Source organism: Oncorhynchus tshawytscha, linkage group LG13 (assembly GCF_018296145.1).
Source record: "Oncorhynchus tshawytscha isolate Ot180627B linkage group LG13, Otsh_v2.0, whole genome shotgun sequence".
Taxonomy (NCBI): domain Eukaryota; kingdom Metazoa; phylum Chordata; class Actinopteri; order Salmoniformes; family Salmonidae; genus Oncorhynchus; species Oncorhynchus tshawytscha.
The window spans coordinates 47,391,467-47,403,699 of NC_056441.1; the positions used below are offsets into that span (position 1 = coordinate 47,391,467).

At 41.6% G+C, this 12,233-nt stretch overlaps 1 protein-coding gene across 3 annotated transcripts in view; it reads right to left on the minus strand.

Annotated features, from left to right (window-relative positions):
• The window catches only part of LOC112265041 (AP-2 complex subunit mu-B), a 39,703-nt gene continuing 27,470 nt past the window's right edge, over nt 1–12,233 (minus strand). Inside the window, exons 9-14 of one of the 3 annotated variants that reach the window (XM_024442038.2) lie at nt 6,810–6,824; nt 6,003–6,134; nt 5,752–5,887; nt 5,413–5,510; nt 3,008–3,119; nt 1–2,628 (exon numbers count right to left, since the gene is read on the minus strand). In XM_024442038.2, coding sequence (XP_024297806.1) covers nt 2,494–2,628; nt 3,008–3,119; nt 5,413–5,510; nt 5,752–5,887; nt 6,003–6,134; nt 6,810–6,824 — 628 coding nt within the window. In that variant the 3' untranslated portion in view covers nt 1–2,493. Of the gene's footprint in view, nt 2,629–3,007; nt 3,120–5,412; nt 5,511–5,665; nt 5,888–6,002; nt 6,135–6,809; nt 6,825–12,233 lie in introns of those variants that run through there. The other 2 variants (XM_024442039.2, XR_006078640.1) reach the window with 2 other exon arrangements.

The following is a 12,233-nucleotide window of genomic DNA, read 5'->3' on the forward strand; positions in this document are numbered from 1 at the left end:
TATTGGTTACACCTTTTTTATTTGGATTACCTTGACAGTCACATAGTTACCAAATGGATCCCATGGAAACATTGAAGCAGAGGGTCAAGCCCCCAGGACTCTCCCTCCCCATCCCTCAGGGTGTGGCATGACATAGTGGGCATTGACCAGAGAGGGAGACTAGGTCTCAATTGGCAACCTATTGCCTATATAGTGCACTACTTTTGGCCAGGGCCCATAGGATTTTGGGAATAGTGTGCAATTACAGCCAGCCAGAGAGATAGGGTTTTTCAGAAGTTAGCAGAAGCGCTTTTAGTGTTCATTGGTAGAATGTAGTGCCAGAGAAAAAGAGAATGGAAACTTTATGCAGTGTCACACTGAGTGTTTGTTGCAACTGCAAATGCTCATACAATCTGATAGCCTTTGTTTAATACACACAATAGCCATGACTGAACTAGAAGGAATATGAGAGGAAGAGGAACGCTATCTGAAAGGTGGAATATTTCAAAATGTTCATTTGAAATGCAGGCAGTCCAAGTCCAGTAGGCTGAGATGAGTTGAACACTCAGTCACTCTGTCTCTGTCCCAAATGGCACCTTAAAAGTAATGTACTATTTGGGACGCAACCCATTTCTCTCTCTCTGGTAACACACACCATTGTTCCATATCCAAATCCTTTCATTAAACTGATTTCAAAATTAAGTTGTAAACAATATATTTTTTTATATGGGTGGGGGAAATCAGTGCACATGGAATATAAGGGGGTTATTGAAGGTTAAAGGAATAGTTACATCCAAGTTACAAATTAGTTTCCTTACCCTGTAAGCAGTCTTTGGACAAGGTATGACAGCAAGCCATGCTTTGGTTTAGTTTCCTTGGCACCGTTTCCACATGCAAACATTTTAGCATTTGTGGCACAAATCCCATTGAAGTCATGGGACCAATATTATCGTTTTTCATGCATCATGTCCAAATGGATCACAAATTGATTTGAACATGATGTGCGACAAATGCTAATATCGGTCCCATGACATGAATGGGATTTGTGCCACAAATGATAAAACATTAGCATGTGATAACAGTGACAGGGAAACTAAACCAAAGCATGTTGTTGTCATACCTTGTCCATAGACTGCTTACAGGGTAAGGAAACCAATGCCATTGTAATTTGTTGAACTATCCCTTTAATTGGTCAATAAATACACCCATGCTAATGTAAAGTGTATGGGAGGGTCAGAATTCCAGTCGGGATCAGAACTTGGAATTTGCAGCCAGAATTTCAGACTCCCGAGGCATGTTCAGCAGATCGTGGTCCTGGGGAAGAATAGCAACGCACGCACGCACACACACACAGATCTGCTCAACTGCGTCTCCTACACAAACACCATCCCTAACAGCAGACCATTGAGACCGTAACAACTGGCTCTGCTCGATAGCACATTTTTACCATTCATACAATATAGAGATGTGTTTATATATATTTATATTCATAGACTGATGTGTCCCGTCTATTGTCATCGCTACATTTTTTTTGTTCCTAAAACTGACAATTTTGGTCACACAGAAGGAATCTCTGCAGCACTTAAGACAGAAGACGACAGGAACTACAGCAAAATGATACCTGCGTCTGGAGGAATCATAATAATGACACCACCAGCTATTGGAAATAGTAGAGGAGGACTACGGGTGTGGGATAAGACCGTGAGACAGCGCGATGGAATGGTGGCCAGAAAGCTTTAGAGAAGTACGACAAAGCACTAAATACAAAAACACAAGACGATTCATGACTACAATACTCGGGGAAGGCTGGGTGTTAAAATAACAAAACGTATAAAATGTACTGAAAACGGCATGACACTTAACGGATGCATCTACACCACATACGGCTGAAAACTAAACACTGGGCTATAGAGTGACTCCGCCGGTTAGATATAGATACAGGGGCAGGGCTGGGGAGAGAGAGGTGGGACAGGAGACGTTAGTTGCTACAGGAGAACAGAAGAGCGACACACACACTCCTATGCCAGCATCAAGAGAGAGGGAGGGTAGCAGTTACTCCTAAGCCAATGATACATGGTCAGACACTTTTTTTTATCCTCCTAATACATTAGGATTGAGGGTATGGTGCATGATCTGATTCTAGATCTGTGGTTATGGGCAAGGGGTACAGTCGTCCACTAATTCAGTGCCAGGGGGAATAGATGGGTTGTACAGGAATAGTAAACAACATATCATGGGGGTGGAATGGATGTTTTGTTTAGATTAAAAAGGGGAAAAGACCCTTTAGATGCAGATGGTATTTTTTGTACTTCACAGGATGTTTGCATTATTTATACATATATGCGTTTAGTAATATAATAATTTTCAATATATAGAATTTTTTATCGTTTGTCAGCCAGCCCGGGGGAAAAAAAGACTGAAAGAAACAATCCCATGTTGTTGTCTTTCGCTCCCTCCCTTGGTCCAGCCTCTTCCCTGTTGCGTCCCTCTTTCCACCCGATTGTGAGGTGGCGGTTAGCAGCGTGTCTCATAAATGCCGCTGCGGCCGATATAGCGCACCCATTTGATGACGTCGTGGTCACTGTAGTTCAGCTTGGGCTCGAACACCTTCAGGTAGCGCACCTTGAGTCCGGACGGAGCAAATGGCACCTGGGAGACCATAACAGAACCATAATTACACCTGGGAGAGAGTTCAGTATTGTTTTTTATTTAACTAGGTAAGTCAGTTAAGCACAAAATCTTATTTATAATGACGGCCTACACTGGGCCAATTGTGCGCCACCCTATGGGACCAAACACAGTTCGTTGTGATACAGCCTGGATTCAAACCAGGGTGTCTGTAGTGACGCCTCTAGCATGAAGATGCAGTGCCTGAGACCGCTGTGCCACTGGGGGGCCCATTTGACAGGCCAGAAACATTATCACACCTGGGTCATTCAACCATTGAAGTTGGTAATACAGCACAAACTGATCTGGAGCCCAGCTACAGTAGAGATGACTGTGTAAAGGAAATAAAATACCTAATCACCTCAAAGTTCATGGAGATGGGAGGGCGTGCCCACTTCTTCTTGTCGTTGGTGGGCAGCAGCTCGATCTCAGCACTGATTTGAGACTCCTTCATCCCTGCCATACGCTTGATCCTGCAGACACGCATAGCCACACACAGTTAAGACCATTCCACAGCACCCTCATTCAAGGGTTTTGTTTAATTTTGTACTATTTTCTAAATTGTAGAATAATAGTGAAGACATCAAAACGATGAAATAATACACATGGAATAATTTAGTAACCAAAAAAGTGTTAAACCAATCAAAATATATTTTATATTTGAGATTCTTCAAAGTAGCCACCCTTTGCTTTGAAGACAGCTTTGCACACGTTTGGCATTCTCTCAACCAGCTTCATGAAGTAGTCACCTGGAATGCATTTCAATTAACAGTTGTGCCTTGTTGAAAGTTATTTGTGGAATTTCTTTCCTTCTTAACGCGTTTGAGCCAATCAGTTGTGTTGTGACAAGGTAGGGGTGGTTAACAGAAGATAGCCCTATTTTGTGTCCATATTATGCAGTGCCTCCAGGATTTTGTGAAGAAAAATTGTGATTCCCGTGGCCAAAAATGCTTGTTTTGCTGCAGCTTTTCTGAAAATCTGCAATACATTTTGAGATGTTTTCTTTTCACGTTAATTTCATATAAAGCAATAAAAGTAATATGTGCTCAGTTTTAGGACGATATTAACATCTAAAGTGCTCAATTCTGTTTATTTTCCTGAACAAACAGCTCTCTCATAATCCACTCACAGATTCACACACACACCTCTCCATCAGGCTTAGGGCTTGCTATCAACACAAGATGCACCTCCTATTCATACTCATTCTCTCTCTCTCTCTTAAAAAAACAAGGAGTTATTTGGACATAAATTATGAACTTTATCGAACAAATCAAACATTTATTGTGGAACTGGGATTCCTGGGAGTTCTGATGAAGATCATCAAAGGTAAGTTAATATTTATAATGCTATTTCTGACTAATGTTGACTCCACAACATGGCGGATATCTCTTTGGCTGTTTTGGTCTCTGAGCACCGTACTCAGATTATTGCATGGTATGCTTTTTCCGTTTAAGTTTTTTTAAAATCTGACACAGCAGTTGCATTAAGGAGAAGTTTATCTATAGTTCCATATATAATAGTTGTATATTTTATCAATGTTTATTATGAGTATTTCTGTAAATTGATGTGGCTCTCTGCAAAATCACTGCATGTTTTGGAACTACTGAACATAACACGCCAATGTAAAATGAGATTTTTGGATATAAATATGCACTTTATCGAACAAAACATACATGTATTGTGTAACATGAAGTCCTATGAGTGTCATCTGATGAAGATCATCAAAGGTTAGTGATCAATTTTATCTATATTTCTGCTTTTTGTGACTCCTCTCTTTGACTAGAAAATGGCAGTGTTTTTCTGTGACTTGGTGGTGACCTAACAATCATTTGTGGTGCTTTCGCTGTAAAGCCTTTTTGAAATCAGACACTGTGGCTGGATTAACAAGAATTTTATCTTTAAAATGGTGTGAAATAATTGTTTGCTTGATGAATTTTAATTATGAGATTTTTGTTGTTTTGAATTTGGCGCCCTGCACTTTCACTGGCTGTTGGCGGGGTGGGACGCTACCGTCCTGAATATCCCAGAGAGGTTAAGCCATTTTGCCGCAACATTAGAAGTATGCTTGGGGTCATTGTCCATTTGGAAGACCCATTTGTGACCAAGCTTTAACTTCCTGACTGATGTCTTGAGATGTTGCTTCAATATATCCACATAAATTTCTTTCCTCATGAAGCCATCTATTTTGTGAAGTGCACCAGTCCCTCCCGCAGCAAAGCACCCCCACAACATGATGCTGCCGCCCCCGTGCTTCACGGTTGGGATCGTGATCTTCAGCTTGCAAGCTTCCCCATTTCTCCTCCAAACGTAACGATGGTCATTATGGCCTAACAGTTCTATTTTTGTTTCATCAGACCAGAGGACATTTCTCCAAAAAGTTGCAAACCGTAGTCTGGCTTTTTTTATGGCGGTTTTGGAGCAGTGGCTTCTTCCTTGCTGAGCGGCCTTACAGGTTATGTCGATATAGGACTTGTTAAACTGAATAAAGTCCCCAATTAACCAGTGGCGCAATTAAGAACTTTTTTGGGTCCGTAGTTTATAGGCGACTGTGAAGCGTTTCTTAGACTGGCGCCTAACCCGTGTGGAGTTCATCAGGTACAAAACAGTAAAAATTGACTGAAACAGGGAGGGACTACCTGGACTTGTCCAATAAGAACCACTTATTTTCTATGTTTTTCCCCCGGTTGCGTAATGTTTTCCAATGTGAGCCCTAATAAACAGGGCCCTGGTACGGATAACCTGAGAACGACAGTGAGGAAAACTTACTTCCAGACGATGGCGTTCTCGCTGGCCTTGTACTTGGCCTTGCCCTTCATGCAGATCACCTGGACCCCGCTGGTGTTGAGAGGGGTGGGGATGCGCACCTGGGTAGTAAGAACATGGAAAAAGACATTCAGCTCAGTGGATCCATTCCCCATCTACAAACACTCATTCATTAGTTTATGGGTAAGACCAAGGGTGCTTCCGAAATGGCTATGTTGAGCACTACTACAAAAGTGTGTAATTTCAGGACTTTTACCTGACCGTGATGACCACGACCTGGTCAGGTACTGTGTCCAAAGCTCTATGCTCACTTGGTACCCCTATATCCCTCTGTAGCCATACCTCAATCTTCTGAGCCAGAAGCGAGGGCTTGAAGTTGGACTTAATGACCACCTTGACTTCAAGCTTGGTGCGGCCCACCTCCCTGACAAGGGGGATGACACGGAAGGGTAGGATGATGTCCTTGGTGGTGCGGTACCTGTGGAGAAGAGGCAAACACACACACAAAACAGACACATAAAGACATAGCCTGTGTGTGAATGTGTGTGTGTGTGTGCGTGTGTTTGTGTGTCTGTATCACACAAGCTCGTTACCTCATGAGTTCACATTCTCCGTCCGGAGGAATGAAGCTGATGCTGCGCTCAGCGTCAAACTTGCTGAGACGCACACACTGGTGGAATGTACAGTCGTCAATGGCTATGGATTGCTTACCGCCACCACCGCCACTAAGAGAGAGAGAAAGGGATGGAGCGAGAGAGGGAGATAAAGGAGAGAGAGAGGGAGGGAGGGAGAACGGGAGATAAAGGAGGGAGAGAGCGAGGGAGCAAGAGAGGGAGATAAAGGAGAGGGAGATAAAGAAGAGAGGGGGAGAGAAGAGAGAGTGAGATAAAGGAGAAATAGAGAGAGAGAGAGGGGAATAAAGGGGAGAGAGGGAGACAGGTGTTTAGAGGGGACAAGAGAGCCACACATAGACACACACACTGAAGGAGGGGAAACCGATCCTAATCATAATACACAGACATTAGATGACAGTGAGATTAACAATTAACATACATTTACGAAGAGTATGAATTTCAATGAAAAGCTGATGCACTCTGAGCTCCAACATACTGAAATCCACACACACACAACGGATAGACAAAGCAGTAGAGGTATACCAGCCAGACACCACAACACTAATTGCCTGGTCAGTCTGACTTGTATGTCATGTTGTGTTCAGAAGGATGCAACATTAGATTGATTGATTATGAACACTACATGTCCAGATCTACCAGTCAGAAAATCAGACACATAACATTGCTCTGGTACTGAATGCAACCCTGTGTAGACAAAACGATGGACAGACAAGACAGACACACACAGAGGCAGACTGAGGATGGAGAGTGAATGATGTACGCTACCTGCCTCCCAAATCACTGAGGTCCAGCACAGAGAGAGGGAGAAAATCACAGCACGAATCAAGAAGGGGTAAAAAACACAGCTTGACATCTTAGCACTATAAACATAATGCCAGGAAAGAAAAAGGTCATAAAAAAGAGGGTGGTGGAAAATGATGAACAAAGTAACAAGCCACGTGATGTAGTTGATGGCTGCGGAAAACGGAGTGATCTGGTCAAAAGTAGTGCACTTCATAGGGAATAGGGTGCCATGTGGAACACAGGCAATGTGTTCACCTCCCAATCAGTGTTTTGGACAAGAAGAACGGCATGTGAAAACACTTTAGATAATGATTTAAGGTTTTCCATTTTACAGTTTTATCTCAGTCTTTTCAGCAGTAATCCAGTAGTTGACAGTGTCAGTGACCCATTTTGCTTTGATCATTATGGGTACTTAAAAAAAATCAAGATGTTCAAGGCTTTACAAAACATTCAATGAGCATAAACCAAAATATTTTAAAACCAAATGTACAGTACAGGAGCTTAATTCTAGCCTGGTCCCAGATCTGTTGTTTTTGCCAACTCCATTGATGTCATTGGCAAGCCAAACATTGTTTGGCATGACAATGATTGCCAGAGTTGGCATGACGGCACAAACAGACTGGCACTCAGGCTAACTTAATCCACGGTATAGCTGCAGGCACCAGCAAAGGGCCTTCAGTCAGCTTGCTCTAGAGTTTAGGATATTTCCTATTGGTGAATTCAACAGCTTACTGTCGTGAGAGTTCTATGGACCGTAGCTGTGAAACCTCATTAAGCACCTCTGCCCCCTTGGAAATACAAGAGCTGTGCACAGCTTAATTGAATCAGATCAAGTGCCTTTCTATATCTATTCCACAGATTATTCTAACCTATATTCTAATCTACTTCTATATCTATATTTTTGGGCCACTGTTTTTGTTGTGATATCTTGTTTGATACTCTCGGACAGTGACATCTGCAAAAATAATTGACTGAGAACACATCACTTACAGCAACGACCTGGGGAATAGTTACAGGGAAGAGGAGGGGGGATTAATGAGCCAAATGGAAACTGGGGATGATTAGGTGGCAATGATGGTATGAGAGCCAGATTGGGAATTTAGCCATGCCACTGGAGTTAACACCCCTACGATAAGTGCCATGGGATATTTAGCGACCATAGAGAGTCAGAACACCCGTTTAACGTCCCATGCAAAAGACAGCACCCTACACAGGGCAATGTCCTCAATCACTGACCTGGGGCATTGGGATATATATACACTGCTGTAACATTTGCGCTTATAATATACTGCTGTGTGCGCATTGCTGAGCCTATGTGAAGAAATGGCCTAATAGTTTATCAACATTTTTAAGCCAAACGTTCTGATCTGTTGCCCCAGCCTCATTGTGTAAAATTGATTGGGGGATGCTAGTGGTTGTTTTAATTTGGGATCATTCGCCTCCCACAACTGTCCAAGACCATGTTCGGAATTTTCATTTCTCGCACAGAATAGAAAAGGTAATCTTTTGCACTATGGGGGATAGTATATTGACATAGGTTAGTGATTTTGCTGTTCGTTAGGCCTACTCATCTTGTTGGCTGATGAAAAGTAAATGTGGGCTGTTCTTCTTATATCTTCGTCCCAGATGTGTTTGTCTTCACTTGTAGCCTGTGAGAAAGACCCTATCACGTGACAGAGAGCCATGTGAGTGGGAGGTCCTTTGAGCACCCAGCCGGGAGAAGGGAATTATAATATTATATTCAGCTCAAGGGCACAAACGGTCACTGGCCGCAAAAAGTATGGATTTTTTTAGGGAGCATTATGGCCACACAACAGGGATGCCAGCCGGGAAATTTGAGGCATTATGAAGTGCTTGTCAAATTGTGAATAAGAGACTGATGAAGAGTGTACAGCCTGTGCAAAAAACAAAGGAGAGCTCATGCCTTTCATGTGACTTCTTTTCAAACCATCATTAGAGTCGTATCATGCAGCCTTACAATGTATTATACATCAAAACATATAGCCTAATGTTTGTTTCACAACTGCAGTTACGTAAATAACTCTATATTAAGCATATAGGAGGACCTGTTTCTTTATTAACTGCTCAACACAGAATAGCTGCATGTGCGCACTCAAATCGTTTGGAGAAAATATCCTTTCTATTTTATTCAGTTTTGTTCCATTGTATTCCTCATACTATAAAATAATATAAAATAATGCCACAGAATTCTAAGCAAATCTTGTCTGCTAAATGAACTAGTGTAGCCCACAGCCATATGGCGTAGCCCGATCAGGAAACTAACATAAGGACAACTCACAGTACGCTATTCTGTTCTTCTGAAATATACTACATTTTCTTCATATCATCTTTCTTTAGACCTGTCTAAAATAAATAATAGATTTATGAAGGTGTACGATATATTACATGGATTTATTAGATTTGTAAAAATGTAGATTTTCCAAAGGTCTGTGGATGGTAGGATATGTGTGGAAGCCAGGATATTCTAAATGTGGTTATGTTAATTACCGGTCAATTACCATGAGACCAGCAGTTATTTGCTTGACAATCACCAGCTGACAAAATTTAATGACTGCTACAGCCCTAATTATGTTTGGTTGTCAGTGCAACCAAATATCAACATTTAAAGATGTATCTTCTGCTTGGATAGTTCCATCTGTACCACTGACTTAGTCTGGCTTTAATTCCAGGTTGTTGGATTCACATCTCCGTATCAACTAAACATCAAACTTAAAGAATAGGACTAAATTAAATCAAACTTTATTTAAAGTACATTCAAATTTTGGGGGGTTGAGATTGAGCCGTGAAACCAACATAGCCTATCAATTTTTTATCTGTAGACAAATTAAAGTCAGATTAAGTCAGTGGCACAGATATCCAAGCAGAGGATACATCTCCTTTAAATATTGATATTTGGTTGCATTGTCAACCAAACACAATTCAATATTACTTTTGTAATACAGTAAATAGTTTTATTACAAACTAATGTAACATTCAACCTTAAAATTAGTAACACATCCATGGCCACATTCAGGTTACAGTGACTATAAATGTCTTATGTAACCGTATAAAGTGTGCATGTTCAAGATAGCATATGCAAAGGTCGTCGCAGATCTTCACAATTGCTGTAATAATCTGCACAGAATCTCAAACGGCATTGATCACTTGCACCATGTACTTTGAATGCAATCTCAACTACAATGCAGGTCACTTGGTTCTGCTATGATGAAACAGTGATAACACAATCTGTTGCATAAATAAACAAAATATCTGACATTGTATTCCCATTGGAACTTTCTGTACTTTTAAATGGTTGACAGTGCAGTGATAGACAATAGGGTGACAACTTAACAAAATGTCAAATTGTTTTTCCACTGGTATTTGATTGTGCTTTTTAGATGGTTGAAAGCATAGTGGTCACACATTGGAAATTCAACTAACTTTTGCCTGTCTTTTTGAGGGGTGAATATACAGTGTACAAAATACTAGGAACACCATCCTAATATTGAGTTGCACCCCCTTTTGCCCACAGAACAGCCTCAATTTGTCGGAGCATGGACTCTACAAGGTGTCGACAGCATTCCACAGGGATGCTGGCCCGTGTTGACTCCAATGCTTCCCACAGTTGTCAAGTTGGCTGGATGTCCGTTGGGTGGTGGACCATTCTTGATACACACACGAAACTGTTGAGCATGAAAAATTCAGCAGCATTGCAGTTCTTGACACACACAAACCGGTTCGCCTGGCAGCTACTACCATACCCCGTTCAAAGGGACTTAAATCGTATCCTCAATGGCACACATACAAAACCCATGTCTCAGGGCTTAAAAATCCTTCTTTAACCTGTCTCCTCCCCTTCATCTACACTGATTGAAGTGAATTTAAAAAGTGACATCTATAAGTGGAATTACCTGGACAGTCTAGGCCTATTCGCATGGGACTAGTATTACTTTAGAACATTGGTTATGTAATTATTACCCCAGCATGTCCAATCTTTTTTTCCTCATTCAAAATTGACCGTTATGACAGAAGCCTGGAGGCCCTTCTAGGAGTGAAGATATTTCACATCTAGGGATATCCTAATATTGGTCTAATGGCCTTCAGTTGGGTAAAAGTCTACAGTGCCTTGCGAAAGTATTCGGCCCCCTTGAACTTTGCGACCTTTTGCCACATTTCAGGCTTCAAACATAAAGATATAAAACTGTATTTTTATTGTGTGAAGAATCAACAACAAGTGGGACACAATCATGAAGTGGAACGACATTTATTGGATATTTCAAACTTTTTTAACAAATCAAAAACTGAAAAATTGGGCGTGCAAAATTATTCAGCCCCTTTACTTTCAGTGCAGCAAACTCTCTCCAGAAGTTCAGTGAGGATCTCTGAATGATCCAATGTTGACCTAAATGACTAATGATGATAAATACAATCCACCTGTGTGTAATCAAGTCTCCGTATAAATGCACCTGCACTGTGATAGTCTCAGAGGTCCGTTAAAAGCGCAGAGAGCATCATGAAGAACAAGGAACACACCAGGCAGGTCCGAGATACTGTTGTGAAGAAGTTTAAAGCCGGATTTGGATACAAAAAGATTTCCCAAGCTTTAAACATCCCAAGGAGCACTGTGCAAGCGATAATATTGAAATGGAAGGAGTATCAGACCACTGCAAATCTACCAAGACCTGGCCGTCCCTCTAAACTTTCAGCTCATACAAGGAGAAGACTGATCAGAGATGCAGCCAAGAGGCCCATGATCACTCTGGATGAACTGCAGAGATCTACAGCTGAGGTGGGAGACTCTGTCCATAGGACAACAATCAGTCGTATATTGCACAAATCTGGCCTTTATGGAAGAGTGGCAAGAAGAAAGCCATTTCTTAAAGATATCCATAAAAAGTGTTGTTTAAAGTTTGCCACAAGCCACCTGGGAGACACACCAAACATGTGGAAGAAGGTGCTCTGGTCAGATGAAACCAAAATTGAACTTTTTGGCAACAATGCCAAACGTTATGTTTGGCGTAAAAGCAACACAGCTCATCACCCTGAACACACCACCCCCACTGCCAAACATGGTGGTGGCAGTATCATGGTTTGGGCCTGCTTTTCTTCAGCAGGGACAGGGAAGATGGTTAAAATTGATGGGAAGATGGATGGAGCCAAATACAGGACCATTCTGGAAGAAAACCTGATGGAGTCTGCAAAAGACCTGAGACTGGGATGGAGATTTGTCTTCCAACAAGACAATGATCCAAAACATAAAGCAAAATCTACAATGGAATGGTTCAAAAATAAACATATCCAGGTGTTAGAATGGCCAAGTCAAAGTCCAGACCTGAATCCAATCGAGAATCTGTGGAAAGAAATGAAAACTGCTGTTCACAAATGCTCTCCATCCAACCTCACTGA